The sequence below is a fragment of the Thunnus albacares genome, chromosome 7 (assembly GCF_914725855.1).
Source record: "Thunnus albacares chromosome 7, fThuAlb1.1, whole genome shotgun sequence".
Classification (NCBI taxonomy): domain Eukaryota; kingdom Metazoa; phylum Chordata; class Actinopteri; order Scombriformes; family Scombridae; genus Thunnus; species Thunnus albacares.
In genome coordinates this window covers 2,767,656-2,789,500 of record NC_058112.1, presented here as the reverse complement: position 1 = coordinate 2,789,500, position 21,845 = coordinate 2,767,656, and the positions used below count along the sequence as shown (strand labels likewise).

Sequence of the window (21,845 nt, the reverse complement as noted above, 5' to 3'; positions counted from 1 at the left end):
GTTGCAAGCATTTCTTGATTTGATGACTAATAATTACCTTTGCGAGATGAACTTGAAGGATATGGTGAACTTTCTTGATGTTACTCAGAGACTAACGTTGCGGAACAGTGAACTCCAGCAGTAACAAATGAGACCTGCTGACACACACTGCAGCATGTTATTTAGGGAGCTCAATCACAGAAGGACAAACATCTGTGTCCGCACTGAGGCAGAGAGATACTAATGTGTTAATGTGATACCAACGTACGGTTAAATGTTCAGTCTGCCAAAAGCTGCTGCTGTAACAGTAAAATAAGTGCTGTTTGCTGCAAAGAACATCAGTACAAAGTCAAAAGGTTGTGATATGTAGCAAAACAAGTCATAAACAGAACCGTGTTCCTGTGCATGCACAGTAGTGTCTGTCATACACTGAACTACACCAACCAAAGACTGAAAACGTGATTGTTGTTATCAGTTTTAGGAACCGTTTCTAAACAAACTAACGTGACCGTAGTCTTCATAATATAAGAACATGTCACCTGCAGTGTGGCTCATTGAAGTGTTTTTTTTTTAACATTTTTGGACAAACACAGAAGTTTACAGCACAGTGGAATAAGATATATCAGGCTTTGGATACACACAGACATGTAGGTTGGGTTCATAGTTGGTCTGGCTCTGCAAATGAGAATTGTTGACAATAAGAAAAAATAACTGCCAGCCTTATCCTTTAACTTCTATGTGTAGGAAATAAAAATGTCTGACTTTGACAACTCCTAGTTGTAATAAATAAACACAATGTAACTGACAGAAAGGAATGCCTGGATGGGAATACACCGAAACCTTGGCTCTGTGTGGGGAAACGCATAATAGGAAATGAGCAACGCAGTCTCATAAAAAGCAGTAGTGAGTGCAACATGCAGAGCTGGTTGGACACATTTTACCTCTCTTCATGTCATTGTAAAAACCTGCAGATTTCTGTGTGGTATAGTTCTCTTCTGCTACCGTTTGGAGCCACCAATGTGAAGTACTGTAGATTGTTATATCAGTGTTTTAAACATACAAGTCTGTATCCGGCTCTAGGTGCTGAAAAAAGCCACCATCCGTAAGGAGCAGGAGCCAGACTTCGAGGAGAAGCGTTTCAATGTGACCATCGGAGAGGACGAGAGAGAATTTGACAAGGAGAATGATTTCTTCAGAGAACGCAGCTACCGCATCATCAGAGAGTATGACCTGTTCACATCCAGCACACTGTTTCAACATTTCAAAATGAGGACACGCAAGACACACAGCATTAGTGACACAAAGCACCATTCTCACATTGATCTCACACTGATGCTGAATCGGGGGTCAACCCCACAGTCCAGCAGGAGTACGTAGGTTTGGGTGGAATATTAGCCTGATATAAAACGAAAGGTTCCAAGATAAGCTAATGTCACCTTTTCCCTATTTAAACATGGACGCTCTCTAATCCAGCAGTCACGTCAGACTCACCAGATTAAAGATTGGTGAGATGACACACTACACAGTGATTCAAACAGAAAATAGTAATTAAATTGAACACACATAGTAAAGCTTTAATCATAGTAAATAACTAATGGAACTAAAGAAATTTTAACACTTCTCACTGCCACACCACAATGTTTCTATCAAGTGGAGAGATGCTTTCCTCTTGTTAACAAAAAGATGAAAATAGAAAACATGAACATTATGCCAGTGGTTTGTGTAATGACTAATCTGTTTTGCTCTTTCAGTGAAATGGACTTCAGAGATCCTATCTATGGGTAAGTGTAGATGAACTTAAACAGCCTTGGTAACATTTTTGTTTTGATTGGATAAACCATTGATGATTTATGGACATGTTTATCCATGTCTTTTGTTAAGTAATGAAAGAGATCACAATCGAAAAGGAAAAGCAATGTTTTTTGTTTTTAAAAATATGTGAGTGGGCTGACTCACTGATCATTGCTTGACATTTTATATTAAAAGTCAAGTCAACAACTGAAATATGTTCTTAACATAGACACCCAGTCATGTATCATTCTGCATGATGTCATGCTTTATGGCGGTCTGAAAATTGAAATTGACCAGCAAAAACTTTTTTTTTTTTTTTTTTTTACCCTTTATGCTCAATAAACCTCTGTCTGAAGTCAGGGAAGTAGTACCTTTTTCAGGTATAGTACAATTTCTCAAAGGTGTCTCCCCCTGCAGTGATCCATATGCTGACCCATATTATGACTATGAAATGGAGGCCCTATGGCGAGGAGGCCAGTATGAAAACTTCAGAGTGCAGTACACAGAAGCCCCTCTTCCTTACCACTACAGTGTGAGTATTCTGCTCAAAATTTTCCCTGCAATCTTAGGGGTTTTTTTTATCAACAAACCCAAAATTTAGCAAAATTATTCAAGTATTAAGTGCAAGCAGAGGACAACAGTTGAGACCAGTACTTACAAAGTGTATTTTTCCAGGAAAATTCAGTACAAGAAGTTGATTTATGAACTTAATGTTCTGTACTTCCTGTGAACCAAATAATTACTGTCAAATTAGCCTTACACAGACTAATTATGTCTACATCTTGGCATATGAGGGACTTAAATTATAGTGCAAATTTTACCCACAGAAACTAATATTTTGGTTACCGGTCCATGTCAGCAGGAGCGCGAACGTGACCGTGACCCTCGAGAGCGGCACCGGGATCGAGAGAGGGAGAGGGATCACCGCGAGAGGGAGCGGCGGCAGAGAGAGAGGGAGCGAGAGCGGGAGCGTGAGCGTGAGAAGGAGAGGATGCGGCGGAAAGAAGAGTGGGAGAGGGACAGGATGAAGCGGGATGAGAAGGAGAGGCCGAGGATGCGTCCTCCTCGAGACGCCAGGGAAAAGAAAGATGAGGACAAACTCAAACCACGCTCACCCATGAGCCTGCCACCCAAGTAAGTGAAGCTTCAGTTGGCTTTAGCTTGGTTGATTGATCATGCTGATGTTTTCTATGTCACATCTTAATTCACTGGAAAGGAGCCGGGACAGCTAAATGCAGTCATTGTGATGTGTGGTTTTTGTTTGAAACAGTTATTTCTTCCTAACTGGCTTTGGTTGACATACAGGCATCAGGACCATATTTGCCTTTTCTTTCATTTGTCTTTCTCAAAATGAAAACCTTAAGACAAGCAAGATAAATCAGAATTGTCAGCATGTTGTTTATTTTTTTTTAGCTTTTGAATAATTTGTTTCATTGTCAGTAAAAACAAAAAGAGCCTTCCTGGCAAACAGTGACCTAAAGTAGTGACTTGTGTATTGTAGTACCTGGCTTGACAAACAGTTTTCTGTGCACCCAAACTTTCATGTCACACTCCATCATTTACACCCTGATTGCTTTCCATATATTTGAACAGCACACAAATGAGAATATGAGTTGCACGTTTTTTATTTAGATTAATTCATAGATTAATTCATTTAATTAGTAAATCTTGCTAAAGTAGAGCTTAACATTATGTAATGTTAAGCTAGGACTATGGTATACAAGAGAGGGGAAACTGCAGAAGAGCAAAGTTTGATTTACAGGGAAATATGTACCACAGTTCCACTTTCCCCCTCTTTACTCCGATTTCTATTGGCTTATGTTTGCCTGCTTCTTTGTAAAATGTTGCAGTGGAGAAAAAATCACAGTATTTCCGATTGAAATGTAGAGCAGTAAAAGTATTAAAATAAAATAGAAGTATACACATTATACTTGAGCATTTTCAACCACTGACAGGTGACAACATTACCCACGTTGTTGGGTATTTGTCGGGTTAGTTTCACATAACCGAAGCAGTCACAATTATAGTAAAGGACATAGTACATTGCAGCCCATATGCACACACAGTATTAGGTTAGTATTGGAAATACTTACAGTTGTTAGCTACTGTAATGGGAAATTGCTGATCACTCAATAAACACACAAAGAGAGCATTGTCAGGTCATGAAATAGTGTAATCAAATAATACAATCAGAAGTATAATGCGTCATAGTTCTGGAGACGAAGATACATACCACCTAGCTATCTTTTCTTTGTCTGAAAGGTTGGCACTTAACCAGTCCCTTAAATACTACTCGTACAGAATTTAAGACATCTGTTTACTAACCTTACAGGTTAGCAACCAACCCTCAGATAGAAACATAAGTCAAAAGTTCAGCTAACCTAGGAACAGACTTTCTTCACGACCATATATGACAGTACATAAGCATGCACCAAGTAGTATCACAAAATAACATTACTACTATATTAAATTAAGGACAAACCACACTATCTTTTAAAGCTTATCAGTTTTACACATAAACATCTACATAACTACAGTTTATCTTATCACTGGCTCAGGTAAGGGTATAACAGAATAAACTTAACTGTTAGACACACAACTGCGTCATCTTACACATCAAAGAACTAAGTTTAGAATAGACATGGCACAGAAGAATTTAGAACATGTGTGAAACACAAACTAACACTAAACTGAACTTAAACACTGTCTGAAACATGTATGATATATTGAAGAAATACATCAAATGATAACCTGTTATTCAGTTTTCTTTTACACTACCCCCATGATTACACCCCTTGTTGGCATTTGTTTCTTTTGATTAATATTCAAAAGAAAATTCCCCATCCCCATCAACAACACCCACACTGTCAATGCCTACAGCAACCATCCATGATGAAACCGATTGCAGCATTGCAGCTGTCTGGTGGACGTTTGTTTCCTGGTGGCGTAACAACAATTATTCAGACCAGGTGTGATGCTTTCCACTAACAGCAGCAACAGCATGAAATGAATGAAACAAAACCTGCTGCAGCCAGAATCTCCCCCAGGACTTTCAGGTATCATCTGACTTCAGGATATACCAGGGAGTGGTGGAAGTAATACACATCACCACGGCAATGCACTTTCCACATGCCACTCTTATGACTAATAACATGAAACGAATTTTATTGGCAGTGTTTTACATTTTTGTGAGGGTCAAGTTTCACCCTCCTGTTAATACAGAACAACATGCATGGCACTTCAAGGACACACAGTTTTTCAAGTCTGTCTTAAAACAATAGTCATGAGCCCAAAAGAACACTGAAACATGTTTTTCTTGCTGTAATCATTCCTCCTGTTCATACTGACCACTAGAGGATCTCTTCATAATGCACTTACAATGTAAGTGATGGGGGACAAAATCCACAGTCCTCCTTCTGTGCAAAAATGTATTTAAAAGTTTATCTGAAGCTAATATGAAGCTTCAGCCATCCACATGAGTCAAATCAAGTAGATATCTTTCAACATTACAGTCTTTTTAGTGCCAAAGTTCCTCTTTTTGTTACTATAATTCAACCACAGCTCAACAGGGAAACTCTGTCTGAGGAAACACAAAGAGGGAATTTGATGCTAAAAAGACTGTAAATATGGCAGATACACACTTGATATGACTAACTCAGACTGCTGAAGCCTCATATAAGCTTCAGATCAACTTTTAAATACATTTTTGCACTAAATGACTGCGGACACACTGTGGATTTTGGCCCACATCACTTGCATTTTTGCCTCTTGAGGTCAGACAGGATGTTAACACTTTACTTTTCCCGGCATTTAGATGTTTTGAAGGAGTTGTAAGAATTTGTTTCTGACGTCCACCAAACTGAAACAGATTGTTTTAGTATTCTTGCTGGGAATGTTTATTTTTTGTGTTTCCCAAATGCTTGTACACTCACCCATACCACCTGCATGGCGTTAATTATAGGCCATAGTATGTCCCAGCAGTAAACTTTGTGCTACAGAGACTCATTGAAGATTGGTGCTTTGTCATGTTGGTCACTATCATATGTGTGCCACTAAGTCATCAAGTGTGAAATAATTTGTGGTATGTACTTTTGTCCTATTTGCGTATAGCTGTTTAAACAACCAATACTACAAAGGTTGTCTATCATTCATGTTTCCATTTCAGTTATTCTCTTTTTCCAATTCACTGTTTTTACATGATAATAGCTTGGAAAAAATTAGTAAAATGCACTGTCAAGTCACGTTTACATATATAGCACATTTAAAAACATCCAGAGTTAAAATTTGTAATTAGAAATTCCATTTACTGCTAAAAAGTTTGCCTCTGGCGTGGCATGCAGTGTAACAAAATACTCCACTCATTGCACCACACAATACTACAACAATGCAAACATTGTTTGCATTCTATCAAGTCAGATAGCTAATGTTACCGTTGTCAGTCACGCATATAATGATGGAATGGAAAAGCAGTAGTCCATATTTTGGAAACCTTCCTACGGTGCGATTGAGAAGGGACAGATCTGATCACAGTCTACTAGTCTATCCCACAAGCCAGTGGTGTCACATATTTTCATTGTTTCACCCGCATTTGTGGAACTCAACAAGTTTTCTTTATCAGCTTTTGAAGTACCAACAATGAGGATATCGAACGTGTTATCTTTACTGTCAACAAATGGGAACCACTGCCAATGTTTTGCTAATGTGTTCAGTGATGAGTGACGTCAATCCCTTAGGCAGTATTATGTGCCAGAAGCAACGTGGAAATCCTTCCAGCTGAGCAAATCATTTCTTCAGATGTGGAAGAACTCAGGTCAAAGTTTCTCATGGAAGATTTTCGGAAAAAATAGATTTCAACAAAAACAATTTAGACAGATAATATTAATATATAATAATACAGATTAGCTGACCTCTCTCTAACCTATGATCACTTATTCACTTTTCAATCAGCAGTAATACAAATTTTCACTTTCATGACAACTGCAGAAGTTACATCACTGCTGCATAATAGTTGTAAATTACTAAAAATATTTGATGGTATAGACATGTTCTGTAATTGAACTGTATTTGTGGGAAAACCTGTATGTATTTAATTTGTATGTACTGTATGTATGTAATTTTATTCACACATTAATTTTATTTGTGCAAATTCTTTACTTCACATTTGGATTGTCACAATACTGGATTCACCAAAACTGGTTCATTTGAAGAGAGGATATCCCACAAGTTTACCATGAATTCTTTAATTCTTTTATCCAACTTTTTTTTACTCCAACTGCAGAGAGAACCAGGCCTTTATTTGGAGACTTAAATACAGACACATACATATTTCTTATTTCCCATTTTCCGGTTAATGGAAACACTTCATCCATGTTCATCTGTTGCGTTTACATATTAAGTGCAATGCACACTTCCACAGCTGTAATTCCATCAGTACATACAATTCATATAGTATAATTCACTTCTCTGTGTCAGACTCTGTCTGAGTCTGTTTTCATGCACAAATTACTTATTGATTAGTATTAATCTACCATGAATGAAATTCAACACTTTCTGCAAATATATTAAACAATTAAAGTCGTCCGGGGACTTAATCACCACAAGCCTTCTCTTTTTTGATGTTTGTTCATCCTGAAACATTTGCAGGAATTGTTGATTTAAATTGATTGTATCTTAAAATTGATTTGAAAAAACATCAAAGGGGAAGTGGTTGGAAATGAAACAGCATTTCTCTTATAAACAGGAGCTTGAAGCAGCATAGTGGTGTGACATGACTCTGTCAGTGCCTGTATTATTATATAACCAGTATTATACAGATAATTTAACCCCCCTCAATGCTTTTTTGGCACTGAGGATGATACCTAGTTCTTGAGGTGATTGCTGTGAAACTACCAATAATTGAACAACAAAAGATACGTCTTGAACTTGAATCAGGTTAGTCAAAAAAATTTGCAGTCAGCTGCTCCTTAAGGAGTTTTAACATGTAATTAAATGAAATTTAAGTCTGTAAATTGTAATTGAATATGGTCAAATTCTGTGTTTCACACTTCAGCACAGGTGAATGCAAATCTTTCGCTTCAATTGATTTTAAAAGTCGTGTCCTTTTTTTGTCTCAACTTACTGAAGTATCTACTCTGTGTTGATTTGTTTCTATATTAACACACCTGCTCCATATTAAAGTAGTGACAACAGTGACATTGGGTTCATGCAATGGTCAGCTTTAGTTTGTATAATCAACTGAACGTCCTCCTACCAGATTGGTTTATGCTTTTCCAGAAACTTCCTCAGGCTTATTCAGTAAACCTCCAAAGGTGTGCAAACATCCTATTATCTTTTGTTGTACCATGTGGGCTTTAGGGTTTTATTTTCCTCACTTCCTTTTTTCATTCCTTCCTCAAAGGAAACATTTATAAGTACTTAAGAGCTAAAAATAGCTCCTGTGTTGTGATTCTATTTTTAGCTTTATGAGTTGTGTCAGGGTTAGTTGCTTGCTCTTGCATCACGCCTGTGGAATTTCTCATTCACCAGGGGATGTGTACCTTGTATCTACTGGTAGTGTGTGTATGTACGCACAAAAGGCTACCCACTCATTCATTGTTGACAATTACGCTATTCCAATTATGTGTCACAGTCCCCGATTGACGTTAGTGTTAGATTAATTCTTCCATGTTACATGTGATATTAAGCTTCAAATGGTTTGTGCAGCACATTGTCCAAAGGTAGTTTCTATTGTAATAGTAAACCAAAACATGCTCCCTGCACTGAAAAAAAATACCAAGCCCTCAGCCCTCACCAGACAGCAGCTGATATACACGCGGGACTCTCTCAAGCATCCATTCAAAGTTTCTGTATCACAGGACCTTTTTTTTTTTCTCACAGTGGGAATATCCACTCACACCTTGTTAATTTCCTCCAACAAATATTTACTCACCTCAAGCTAAACACTGGAATCTTGCTTAATTTCCACAAAAATAACCATTAATCCCTCTACTTGGGAAACTCCAGTTAATCACAAATCAGCTCCCACATACAGTATGCTACAGGGATGTTAAGTATGTACTTATATGGAAATGACTGACTCTGACTGGTGCACATTTTCACAAGCTATTAATCCAAATACTTGAGGTCCTGCTTCAAAACAGTCAAATTGATCATCTTAAATTATTGATATGATATAAATGACCGTTTGACTAGAGAATGCAACTCCTGAAATAGATATGACGCCTTCCACCAGAGACAAGATGCCTCACTCTGTTGGAGTTCTTGGAAGTACAGAAACACTCAGTCCACTCACAGTTGAACAGTGATGTCACAGAGCGGTGGTTTCTTACACACAAATGATCTTTGGCTAAATACAGACCCTGGCTTGCGGAGAGCACTCAAAACTGACTACAGCAACGTTTACTTTTGGCTTGATATCAAATCATTCAAAGAACTGATGTTAATTGTTGACAGCTAATATGACCTGTTAGCGCTTGTGTGGAACTGGCGAAAGCGACCGTCAGCACCAGCTAAAAATTAGAAGCTGTGCACTGTTACTTTTTGGTCAGTGAATCTGAGTTTAGTGAATCTGTGTCTTTTGCCAACCGGGATATCAGAATTCAGAGTCAGTCGCCGCGGCGTGCCCAGATAATCTTTGACAATCACGCACACTCATTTCATTGGCATATACAAGCAAAATGTTGCATTGTAGGCTGCTGTAAAGGAGAGCAGCACTGCAACACCAGCAGGCTGAGGTGGAAGAAACACAGTAGAGTACAATAATGAAAGGACTGGCGTTTAATCTGGTTTTGGACTATCTGTCAGAAAAATGAAGACATTTGAGCTTTGGGAAATTGTGATGGACATTTTTCACTATTTACTGACATTTATGGACCAAACAATGAATTGGTTAGTTGAGAATTGGCAGATTAAACATGAATGAAAATGATCATCAGTTGCAACCCTAAAAATGATGTAAATTTGTCCGCCCTACCATTAACACCACACCTTTAATGTCTCTGGGTGTATTAAGCAATTGTGGGCAATGCGATGAATCAGTAGCTTGGGGAAGGGAGTTCCAGAGCCTGGGAGCTGCTCTAGAGAAGGCTCTGTCCCCAAAACTGCAAAGGTTGGACTTGGGGGTGGATAGAAGGTCAGCAGAGGTGTATCTGAGGTAGTAAGAGGGTTGGTGGGGGGAGAGGAGGTCCCTGAGATATGGGGGGGGGGGGGGGGGGGGCAGTTGGTGAAGGGCTTTGTAGGTGATGACCAGGATTTTGTAGTTGATCAGGTAGGAGATAGGAAGCCAATGGAGCTCTTTTAGGACTGTGGCGATGTAGTGCCAGGATTTGGTTTGAGTAAGAAGTTGGGCGGCTGCATTCTGGACCAGTTGGAGTCTGTTGGTGGAGCTTGCGCTGACACCATAGAGGAGTGAGTCACAATAGTCAAGATAAAAGGAAAAGAGTGGACTCAGCAGCAGGGCGTGGGAGAGAGGGCCTGATCTCTGCAATATTGTGAAGGTGCTGGAAATAGGATTTGACAATTTGGCGGATGTGGAGGAGGACACAGTACAGTGAGCATGCACATTTACGTCACTCACCTACAAAATGAGCTATTGATGCAAAACCAAAAATGGCGGCACACAATCTTTCTCCTGAAAAATAATCACGGTCAATTATATGACAACCTGTTTGACATCTGTTGTGTTAAGAAATGATTATGGGATGACTTCTTCAGGATGAATGTTAAAGATTATTTGTGTGAATGTGGTCAAACAGTATGAATATGTGAAATTGTGGGGTACCAAGAAGTTCTCAGCCCTAATATTCATCATCATTTACATTCTTGAATATGTCTAGGAAGGGAAATGACTTAGTTTCGTGTGAGACATTAGTGTGAAATTTCATCTAAAAATACCTACACAAGTTGCCCTCGGTCAGCAGCCGTATTCTTATAGTTTCTGTGGTTTTTATTTGTGCAGCCTTGACTCATCAGCTCTGACCTTCTGTATGTTGTCAACCTGTTATTAGCCTTTTATTTTACATGTCAGCCCCTTTCTGTACATTACACGGGTCATCAGTGATGGGGAAATTGGGTCATTGTGACAGAATGTCTATATATATCCACCAGGAACCCATTGATGAGTCAAACAGCACACTCAGCCATTCCTGAGTGATATTCACTCACGACAGCCTGCTCTGTAACTGCAATGACTCAAGTGTGTCCATCTGCTGAGTTGTCAAGCTGTCGTATGTAAACGCCTATATGGCAGGTAGAAAGCTATAGCTGAAAAGAAAAAGATGGATGCACACAAGCAGCAATAAGACTACAAGGATTCAGTCCCACAGTTTAGTCCAGAAGGAAAAGAATATTATTTTTAGCCTACCGTGAAATTGTTCAGAGATATTAATCTGAAATGATTCATCCCTAATATTCCTAATTTTTTCAAAAAGTCAACGTTTGATTGCTCCACCATCAAGAAACATATCAAATATATGAATAAGAAAATCACTGTTAAATAGTGTTGAAATATTTCAGTGGTGTTTGTTCATAAATTTCTGTGTAAAAAAATGTCTCATGTATAATCAACTGATAATTTATTACCCAAGAATTTTAATTTTAAGAAATGGGTAAATTTCACCACAGGTCTTGCATATGTCTTCTGTCAAATTAATTTCACAAAGATTAAGAAAATGTTTAGTAGCTGAGACTGAAAGTTCATTCTTGACCTTGGAAAAAATAGTCTGACCAAAAAAATTCTTAACTCAGGGTCCACTTACGTTCCATTATTACTGAGCAAACGAGCTCGTTTCTTGAATTTTAATTTCCAGTAGGTTGCAAATTTGAAAAATTCTCTGCCCCAAATTTGAATATGCCCCAATGTTGAATGTTTGTTTGAAACAGGGCTGTTTTTAGTTCAATGAAAACAAAAGAAAGAAATAAGGAAGGAAAATAATATTTGCGTTTACCTTCCCACATACCTTTTACCTGGCACTCTCTAACCAGCCATTGTTCATTTCTTCAATCCTCTCAGCAGGCCGATGGAGCCTCCCTCAAAGAAAGAGGTTGTTCCAGTCATGAGGCGGCCCGATGAGTGGAAGGACCCATGGCGCCGGTCCAAATCCCCCAGGAGACGGCCCGGGTTGGGCTCCCCTCCACGAGGCCGTCGGCGTCATCGGCCCTCTGGTTCCTCCGTCTCTCTGTCCAACTCCTCCAGGTAGGAATTCCTCCTTCAAGTCACAATATCTTGTGTCATCATGATGGGGAAAAAAGTTTGTATGAATTGAAAGCTTACGAAAAACTCAAGACACTCATCAGTCAGACATTTCTCCGTTCTCTGTTAAAGAGCGGCTGAGATTGACACTAAAATGAGAATAGCTGGTCCACCTTAAAGGTCAGTCCACCTCAAGTGAGCCTGGTCAGGTTAGGCTAACGCATAGTTGCTAACTTCAGGACTAACCCCCTTCGATAGACAAGTATTTTCTTTGTCTTGAGGAGCTGCAGCATTTATTAACTGACACACTGCAGCCTGTACTGTACATTTACTGCCAGACTGACAACTTACTGCTAACCTTCCTCTTCTCTGCTCACATCACCATTCACCATTGTTTTGAGGATGACTCAAAACAATTCCACAATAACGTAGAGAGTTATTGTGCTCGCACAGTGTGTGAGTGAAAATCATTAGTTGCCCATTGATATTAATGATAGCATTAAATTTTAGCAGCAGCGCTCATAATTTTGCAGTGCTGGTGTGCCGCTGCTGAATGAATATAGGGGAAACACTGATCAGTGTTCCGATGCTCTGTGAAAAACTTTGTCACTATTGTTTTGAAAAGTGCTGTACAAAAAAGTTGTTGTTGTTGTTATTATTATTATTATTATTATTATTATTATTATTATTATTATTATTATTATACGCCCAAGGAGGGGTCAGTACTGTGTTACATTACTTTATAGACAATGTACTATATGAAATAAAATATATAAAATAAAATGTAATGAGGAAGCAGATGAACAGAAATCATTATAACCATGATGTCTATGAAATTAATAATTACCATAGCTGTAACCTCATAATCATGTGCATCTGGATTTAAGTGAAGTTACATAATGGTAGCTGTCTGGTCAACTCTCCATCTTTTGGCAGACACATTTTTTAGCGTAAGCTTGCATAATTTAATGAATAATATGACTTGAATAATATAATGCAGAGTTGTTTTTTTCTCCTCGGAGTATGTCATATGATATGTATTTGAACATTGGAAGAGAAAACATGTTGATGTCGATTCTAGTGTATAAAGAAGAATGTGCCAAATGAGACATGAGGGAGATTTTTTAGTAACTGCTGCTAAATCAGTAGCCACCTGAGCTGAACTGTCATTCACCAAACATTTGTTTAAAATGATTTGATGAATCAGAATGAGGTGAAAGATCAGAATGCATTCACTCAGAAAGTGTACAGTAATTCTTGTATAATACAAAGAACAACAGTCACAGCCTTGCTATTGGACTTGCATCTGGTGCTCATGTTTATGCTCTACGCACTTTGACTCATACATGTTTTTGCCATTCTGGATTCTTCTTAAAAATCTCATTTAACAACAGCTGATGGATACACCAATCTCTGCTGATCAGAACTTTACACTTACAGGAGTAGGCACTCTCATCACTGGTGCTGTAAGCTGTGTAGTCTTTTGTGAAAGGTACATAATGTCCTCAGTGCTGCCATTAATTTGTCTAATTGTAATCACACTAGGAAGCAACAAAAGTGTTTATATAATTGAAAAGAAAACCACCTCCTCTTATCATTTTCCTACCATATTCAATGAGGAAGTAGATGATAACAGCTGTTATTCTTGTTGTGCCACTACAGGTCTGATCATTTATGGGAAGTTACATGCTAATTTCTCACTCTGTAACCTTGCTCGCTGTATCTGATGTAAATGTTATGTAATTTTATTTGCAAAAGTGTCTTGGAATCCCATCCATCAGAAACAGTCATGTACGCAAAGACTCAATGAAGGGAGACATTTCTTAAAGCTCGGATCGGATCATTTTTTCGGATCAGCCAAAAAAAAAAGGGGGGGACAAATAAAACTTTGCTTTCCATATATTCTGTAAAACACTTAAAACAAGGACCTTTTGCCCATGGTCTTAAACGAAAACAACATTCAAGATGTCCAATGTTTGAATAAAATCTTAAAATATATAAAATATTCAAAGCTCAATTGTTAAATTAAATTGCAATATGAAGCCTGATACCTTCCTCTTTTAAACATGGTAGTGAATGAAACATCAAAACTTGATCACTTACAAACACGAACACACATCTTGTCCTGCAGCTTAGCTTGTTGAACGAGCCACCAAACAAACATTCAGCGCTAACATCTGTTAGCAGCTAGAGGGCTAATTAGCTGGTCATCCACAGCACATTAAACAGCATGTAAATAATGTTATACCTGCAGATGTCATTTCAGACCCATTAGATGCTGGTTTGGTCGTTGCTCTTCAAAATCCCTGTTAGCGATGTGCTATCTGTCCATGACTTGTTTGAGCAGTTTGTTTTGTTTTAAATGAGACATTACATTTTGCAATTAATCCACAGTTCACATGCGTGCCGAACCGTGGGGGGCGTTCCGTACGGATCACGGATCAACTACGATCCGTCACACCCCTAATATATATATTTATATATATAACCCATAATGCAACTAGCAACATCTTTTCTTTAGACCCTCTCTGCTCGGTAAACCCCCATATCTTTCAAGCTCTCTACCCCTAGTTTGAAACACAGGCTTCCTGTTGTATGTGATGACATCATTAAGGTTGTTTTCTCAGACATCAGAAACCTCATCAAAAATCCAGACACAAAGACGACATTATCAAACTGTTTCCACAGGCTGGGTAGTACTCCACATGACAAGTAAACAGAGTTGTGCCCTATTAACATATATCCTCTACACTGTGTATAGAGGATTCTCAACCATATAAATGTTGAACAATGCTGATAAAACTCAATATGCAATTTTAGGGGTTTAAAACTGGTCTGGAAATGTAACCGCTGTTGCAAGGCTGACTCCAATTGTGATGTCGCCTGATGTAATTGGACAAAAAAACGGGTGTGTCCCCAACTGGAAGAATGCATTCAGAGTCAAGTCCCCAGAGATCACACACCCCACTTTCTTTGGTTTTTATTTGGGTGTATACAGATGTTTGGTTACTCTTTAAGAAGGTTTTCATTAGTCTTACATGTGTTTGTGTGTGTGTGTTGCAGGTCTTCGTCTCGCTCTTCATCCTACACAGGCTCTGGGTCATCTCGTTCCCGCAGCCGCTCCTCCTCGTTCAGCTCCTACTCCAGCCACTCCTCCCAGCGCAGTTCCTTCAGTGGCAGCCGCTCGAGGTACACAAGAATGTGTGTGTGTGTCTGTGTATGTAGGTGACTTCACCTTGCTGTTGGATGTGCTCCAACACTAACACACTCTCTCCTCTACTTCCTTTCATCCTGCAGACATGTTTATGCAGTGTTTTCAATATTTCCATGAATCCCACTCCTGTGGGAATCTACACTTTTATGAAATGTGAATGAGTTTTCAGCCTTTACAACAATGTTTCCATCTCTTGTAGGAAACCTATACCTTCAAATGGAGAACAATTTACAGTATAACTTACATAATAAATTATACTGTAATGTTTTGTGTAATGTAATGTGTTAACAGCCAATATCCATAGAGATAAATGACTTAAGTCATTAAAATGTCTACCTCTTAATGACAATAATAGTGGAATAGTGATGTGCATACGATGGTCCATCTTAGTTATTAAAAATATGATTAGCATCAAGCTTTTGTTGCATGTTATGTTGTTAATGGCAGCAGGCGAGTGAGCCCTTAGAGGAATAATTGGAAACTTAGCTTAGCATGAAGACTGGAAGCAGGGGGAAACAGCTAGCCTAGCTCTGTCCAAAGGTTAAAAAACCTGCCTACCTGCACATCTAAATTTTAGTAATTAATATATTATATATTATTTGTTTAATCCATCCACAAATGATAATAAAGATGACAGCGAAGTTTTTCGAGAGGCTAAATGTGTAATGTAATAACAGGCTTATATGAGAGACATTATTTAAGTATATTCAATCATATTTTAGTAAGAAACCTCCCTTTTTTCCTGATCTGTCTGATCTGCTGTGTTAATTTGTCTTGACAAATTCCAGATAATGTACATTTTCATAGATCTAGTACAACATCAATACAACATAATCATGTCATACTCAACATTCTGCTGCTCTGACTCTCTTTTACAATAGAATTTAATAGTTTGACATTTTGGGAAATAAGCTTCACTTTCTTGCCCCACGTTAATGAGATGATTGATACCATTCTCATGCCTGTACACTAAATTCTAATCTACAGCCTGTAGGCACTTAGTTTAGCATAAAGAAGGTTTTTTTGACCAGGCCTTTTTTTAGAAACTGGCTTTTATTTGTTCATGTCGTGCGTGCTAATAATAGTGTCAAATGATACTGTGCCTATTTATGCATGGATATGTCAGCTACAATATTTAACGTGTAAACGTTAGGACCTGTAAATAACATTCACGTCAGCTGTCATCAGCTAAATCCTCAGAGAAAAAAACAGCCACTGTAGATGTCAGTGTGTAAATGCTACCTGGGAAATTTGCTGTTTGACAGCAAAGCCCAGAAAAAAAATCTGTTGAAGCACTTAAGATTTAATATTATTCTTAATGATGATCAGCATCTCAAAACACTTTTGAAATCTGTATTGCTAGATTATTTGAAATACAAGCTGTAGATAATCAATCAATCAATCAATCAATCAATATTCATATAGCACCAAATCACAACAAAAATCATCTCAGAACAGTGTGGTAGTTATTTTTCCTCGATTGCTCAGTTACTCACAGTATGAACAGTCATGTGTGGACAGCCTAAAATCACTTCAAAAATGTAAACACCTACAAGTTTTTGTAACTGTTGATTTGTTATGTTTGTTTCTGTAGCATCATAAAATCATTGTGTATTTGTTCTGCGTGATCTAGTTTTGATTGATTTCAGATCATTGATAATTGATTTACAGGTCTCGGTCATTCTCCACGTCTCCCTCACCCAGCCCAGCAGCACCAAGGAATGCAAAGAACAAACCAGACCTTCCTCCTGTGCTTGCTAAAGGGTAAATCTAAGCACATACATTCATTTAATCCACAGGCAGCCGTGCTCATATTAGCTTTAATTAGGGGTGTAACAGTACACAAAATTCACAGTTTGATATGTACCTTGGTTTTTGGGTCATGGTTCAGTAGGTTTTCATTACAGCAGAAAAAAAAGAAGTCTTTTACTTTGAAAAATGTAAACATTCAACAATGGTTCATTGGCCAAAACTATTACTGAAACTGTTTAGTTGTGCTGCAGTGGAAAAGGAAAACAACCTTTCTGTTTCCTGCAAGACTTCTGGCAACAACACTACATAAGCCAGCCTACAGGCTAATTTGGCTAAACCAGCTAGCATACATCCATGAGCATGCTACAGCTAAGTGGTGCACTGCCAAAATGTTCTGGGTGAAACTCTCTAGAATTATTGTTCCACACGTCGCTGTAAGTGGATTATAAAACTATTTTGACAGTAACTGATTGGGAGCATACTGAACTGAAGAAAGTCGCTCAACAAAGATCCTGTACCGAATGGTTCAGGACAAATACACTTACTGTTAGACCCCTAGCTTTCATCCATCTTTCTCTTTGGATACATATTCTCATTACTGTGCAACATGGGGAAGGGGGAGGAGAATAGTTAATAACAGTCATAATTCATAAATTGTCATAAGAGGTCACTTTGAAGTCTGTGGCTTGGTTTGCCGCACCATTGAATTGCATCATGTCTGTTCAATGATTATTATTTATTGATCATTAGTTAGAACATTGCATGTGCTCTGTTGGCATGCTAGTTGTTAGCACATGCCTGTCTGTCACTGTCTGCATGTTTGAAAAACCAAGAAGTGCCTTTTCCCTCCCAAAGCATGCCGCTGAAGCCAGGTGCCATGCCCCCTCCTCGCAGGGACAAGCCTCCCCTGAAGAAAGCTCCCAGCCCTCCTCCACCTGGCGGACCACAGGGCAGGCCTTCCAAACCCCTGCCAGAGGGAGGGAAGCCTCTCACTAATCCCCGGGAGGCTGTAGGTGCAGGTGGCGGGGGAGGTGGCGGCGGAGTGGGGAGACCCCTCGCACCACGGGAACCTGGAAAACCTCCCAACCCAAGGGAAGGCAGACGGAAAGAACGGCAGCAGCATCCGCCCCGGAGGTAGGCAACTACTCCTCAAACTGTTCTTTTTGAGGCAATAGTACAAGTGCTGTAAAAAGGATAATACACTGATACATTACGTTGTCCGCTACAGGGTCATCTTTCACTGAAAATCTTTTGGATCACAGTCCAGTGCAAAAAGAATTTTATTTATGGTAGGAATCAGGAAAATGAAAAGTTGTGTTCCTCTTGGTCTATTCAAACTCAGTAGTCTGAAGTTGGTTTTGGCTTACTTAGACAAAATGCAAGTATCCGATCCTTGTGACATTTACTTAAGCAATATTACATGAGAGGGTGTGCTTTACCGTCATTGTTGGCTAGACAGTGATGCTTATGGAACTCTGTGTAAAGCACACCTTCTCTTGTAATATTGCAATTATACAACAGTTGCCAACAAAATAAGATACAAACAAAAGGTATCCATATTGTGGGGAAATTTGCTCTTAAAAAAAAAAAAAAAAAAAAAAAAATTTTTCATTTCTGTGGAAATACATGGGGTACAGTGTTTCCCCTATAATAGGGGGGGGGGCGCCAGGCCAACGAAAACCCCTGCCAGGCCAAAAAAGATTTTCAATACCAAGAATAATGCCAAATATTAATTTCATTCAGAAATCAATAGGTTTGGGAGCCCCTATGCAGTGCTGTTCCAAGTCACCCTCTGTGTGTGCCTGGGAAACTCTTGGTATCGTAGCTCCTAAGGAATAGGGCAGTGCGTAAAATGTGGCATAGCAGGTGAGTGATTGGTTAAGTAAGAGCCAGCGGCAGAAAAATGACGGTGAATGCTAGCGGAGCAGAGGAAAGGGTTAGTAGTAAGTTGTCAATCTGGCAGTAAATGTACAGTACAGACTACAGTGTGTCAGTTAATAAATGCTCTAGTTTCTCAAGATCAAGAAAAGTCTGTTATTTCCCCAACTCCTGGAAAAGTGAAGGGGGTTAGCCTAACCTGCAGATGCTAAATAGCAGTCAACCTAGGGGAAACACTGGGGTATGACTAATACCTTGAAAACAATCAGTCACATCAGTAGACTTCTATGAAAGGAAACCTAGTTTAATAGTCCAACAAATAGGCTGACCCTTAGTAACAACATATCAACAGAGATGATTTCTTGTCCCCTCAAATCAACCAGCCAACTTGAGGTTATGCTTTCTAGAGAATATATGATTTCCCAAACTGAATAAATACCGCATTTATAAACACAAAACTGCTTTGCCAGCTTAATCATGTTGTTACTAAGATATCTGCTGATTTTTTTTTTTCCAAGGACAGATTTAGCTTCTACATCCACAAACTTCACATACATTTTTCTTTCATTTCATTTCATTTCATTTCTTTCATTTTCACATTATTAGTGCGGTGTCACCGACACAGCTGATGGGGGATGCCAGAGTGGAAGCTGAGATATACTCTCAACTGAAGGGAAGATGGTTAAGTCTTGTTGTGTATGGGGGTGCCAGGTAACAATAAAGAGTGGAGAAGGGTTTGGATTTTTCTCTGTGTGTGTGTGTGTAACTCGTCCCACAGTCTCAGAGTTCAATCCACTCAGTAAAGGATCCGTTTTGTTTTCCCCACAACCCCATATCAGTTTAGTTCAATCCAGTTTCACAAACATAGAAGAAACACAACTCAAAAATCTGCTCCGGGGTTTACTGCTGATCCCCACAAAACAGAACAGTACATAAAATAAGCACAGCAGAAACGTCAGGTAGGTCGGACCACTGTGTTTAACTGTATATCTTCAAACGTTACAGTTATGGCTGAAAATTACAACAGAAATAAACAAGTTTGCCAAGTTTACATATCTCCGCAACTCAAATCAACAGCCAGTTTTCTACCTGGAAGTGACTGACATCACAGCCTATATTTCTAATCAATGGCAGAGAAATCTGTATATGATCATAGTAATGAGGCATGACTCCTCACCCCAACTCAGTGGTGGAGCCAATCTCTTTGTTTATTTCAGGAAAAGTAATCAACCCTTAGGCCCTTGGATTTTCCACATTTTCACGTATATATAGCTTTCATTGTGTCTGAGCACAGCATGGGCATAAAGGAAAACTGGCTTCCATGCTTTAAGTTTTACGTGTGGGGAAGTGGGTGTGAGAATGTTGGCCCGCCGGCATGTTTGTTAATCAGGCTTGCATTTGCAAGGAAGTATGTTGACAGTGGATTGACAGTGATCAGATAAACTGGTAAGCAGAACTGTGTTTCCTAACACTGTAAATATTGTTTGCATATTTGTCTGTGCGTTTGTGTGTGGTGCCAAGTAATAGTGCAGGTGTATTCCACAGTTGTGCGTTTTGGGGAAAGACCATAAAGCTTATGTTTGTTTGTGTGAGTGACCGAGTGCAATCAGCCAGAGAGGAAGAACAGTAAAAGGTCACAAAAGAACGATATGGGTGTGTGTGTGTGTGTTGTCATCTCTTCGTGTTAAGTGTGGGCAGGATGGGTTGCACCGTGGAAACTATTCAGGAATACCTGTTCCAACATGTTTGTTATTCTGTCTATAAACTACTTCCTTTCAGCTGAATAGGTCATGATAGGTCAGTGATACTTGCTGGGGCAGTAGGATGAGGTCACATTCTAAACATGTTTGAAGAGACAACTTTAGTGTGTTACATCTTTAAAGGGCGGGTACATTATTTTTTTAGTTTTTGAGGTTTTTATATTGTTCTGTTTCTTCACATTAGTGTTCCATATGTATTCATATCCAAAAATTTGGCGTTTTGGCGTCAAAATACTATTTTCCCAGGCCTTTTTAAAAACTTTTTCCCACATAACCTGACATAGGTTTCTGCGTGATGATGTTGCTACATACAGTATAAACCAATATAAACCCCCTAGCCAGTAGCCACAGAGAGAGACTGAGCACTCACTGTTGCTACTGCTCTTCTAAACATGCTGACGCACTCATTGTCACTCCTGCTCAAAGTTTAAAAAATAAACTCTGAGCTCTCCTTCTGCCAGCAAACCGTTCCGGATCAGAGCAGAATGCATTTTGACTCACGGGTGGTTTCCTTCACAGCTCCTCAGCAGCTGTCTATCCCGCCGCTGGGTTTTTGTTAATGGCTGAGTGGGCGTTTCCATTTGAAAAATCCGGAAAGGACCGCAGGTGGAGTCATCCTTTTAAGAACAGGTTCACCATAAAATGTCAGCTTTAGAGACAAAACATACATTGTTGGCAGGATGCACACAACTGGTTCTGTGGAGTTTCAAAAAGAGGAAGAATGACAGTGGCCCTGCACACCCTTACTAGTACAAGTACAATAAAACTAAAATGCCAATCAAGCAAAGTTTGTGCATTCACTAATAAAACAAGTAAAAACGCCTATGCTATGGAGACACATTACTATTCACACCAGTTTGTATAGCTTGGGCTTTGTCTTCTATGATAAGGCATATCTAGTGTAGCTTCATGCGGCTTTACAATAAGCCACATGATGAGTCTATGCAGTAATGTTCCAATAAGCTATTTGAGGTCAGTCTCTTCTCTTCAGTGCTTTCTAAGGTCACAAAAATGTAACAACATTTTTATGTCAGGAGGATGCTCTGGATCCCCCTACATTGAATGGGACCATGTCATACCATCATCTCCATGGATGCATTGGACTGATGTTATTCTGTTAAATTGTAACATGCTGAGCATGTTTGCATGAACAATTAGTATGCTGGTTATGATCATCTTTTTGGAGTACCTCAGTTATGTGTTTGCACACATTAATACATAATACACATAATATTCTGGTTTCGTAAGCCAGGGCAAGTTCTCAGTTTTGAGAAACCTCGTT

General features: G+C 39.0%; 1 protein-coding gene across 4 annotated transcripts in view; it reads left to right on the top strand.

Annotated features, from left to right (window-relative positions):
* zc3h18 (zinc finger CCCH-type containing 18) overlaps positions 1 to 21,845 on the top strand; it is a 49,905-nt gene that overhangs the window by 10,813 nt on the left and 17,247 nt on the right. For 3 of the 4 annotated variants that reach the window (XM_044357576.1, XM_044357574.1, XM_044357577.1), the window contains exons 6-13: positions 1,060 to 1,202; positions 1,731 to 1,760; positions 2,188 to 2,302; positions 2,630 to 2,904; positions 11,780 to 11,962; positions 15,023 to 15,148; positions 16,845 to 16,937; positions 17,781 to 18,059. In XM_044357576.1, the coding sequence (XP_044213511.1) occupies positions 1,060 to 1,202; positions 1,731 to 1,760; positions 2,188 to 2,302; positions 2,630 to 2,904; positions 11,780 to 11,962; positions 15,023 to 15,148; positions 16,845 to 16,937; positions 17,781 to 18,059 (1,244 nt within the window). The remainder of the gene's footprint in view (positions 1 to 1,059; positions 1,203 to 1,730; positions 1,761 to 2,187; positions 2,303 to 2,629; positions 2,905 to 11,779; positions 11,963 to 15,022; positions 15,149 to 16,844; positions 16,938 to 17,780; positions 18,060 to 21,845) is intronic. The other variant, XM_044357575.1, reaches the window with a different exon arrangement.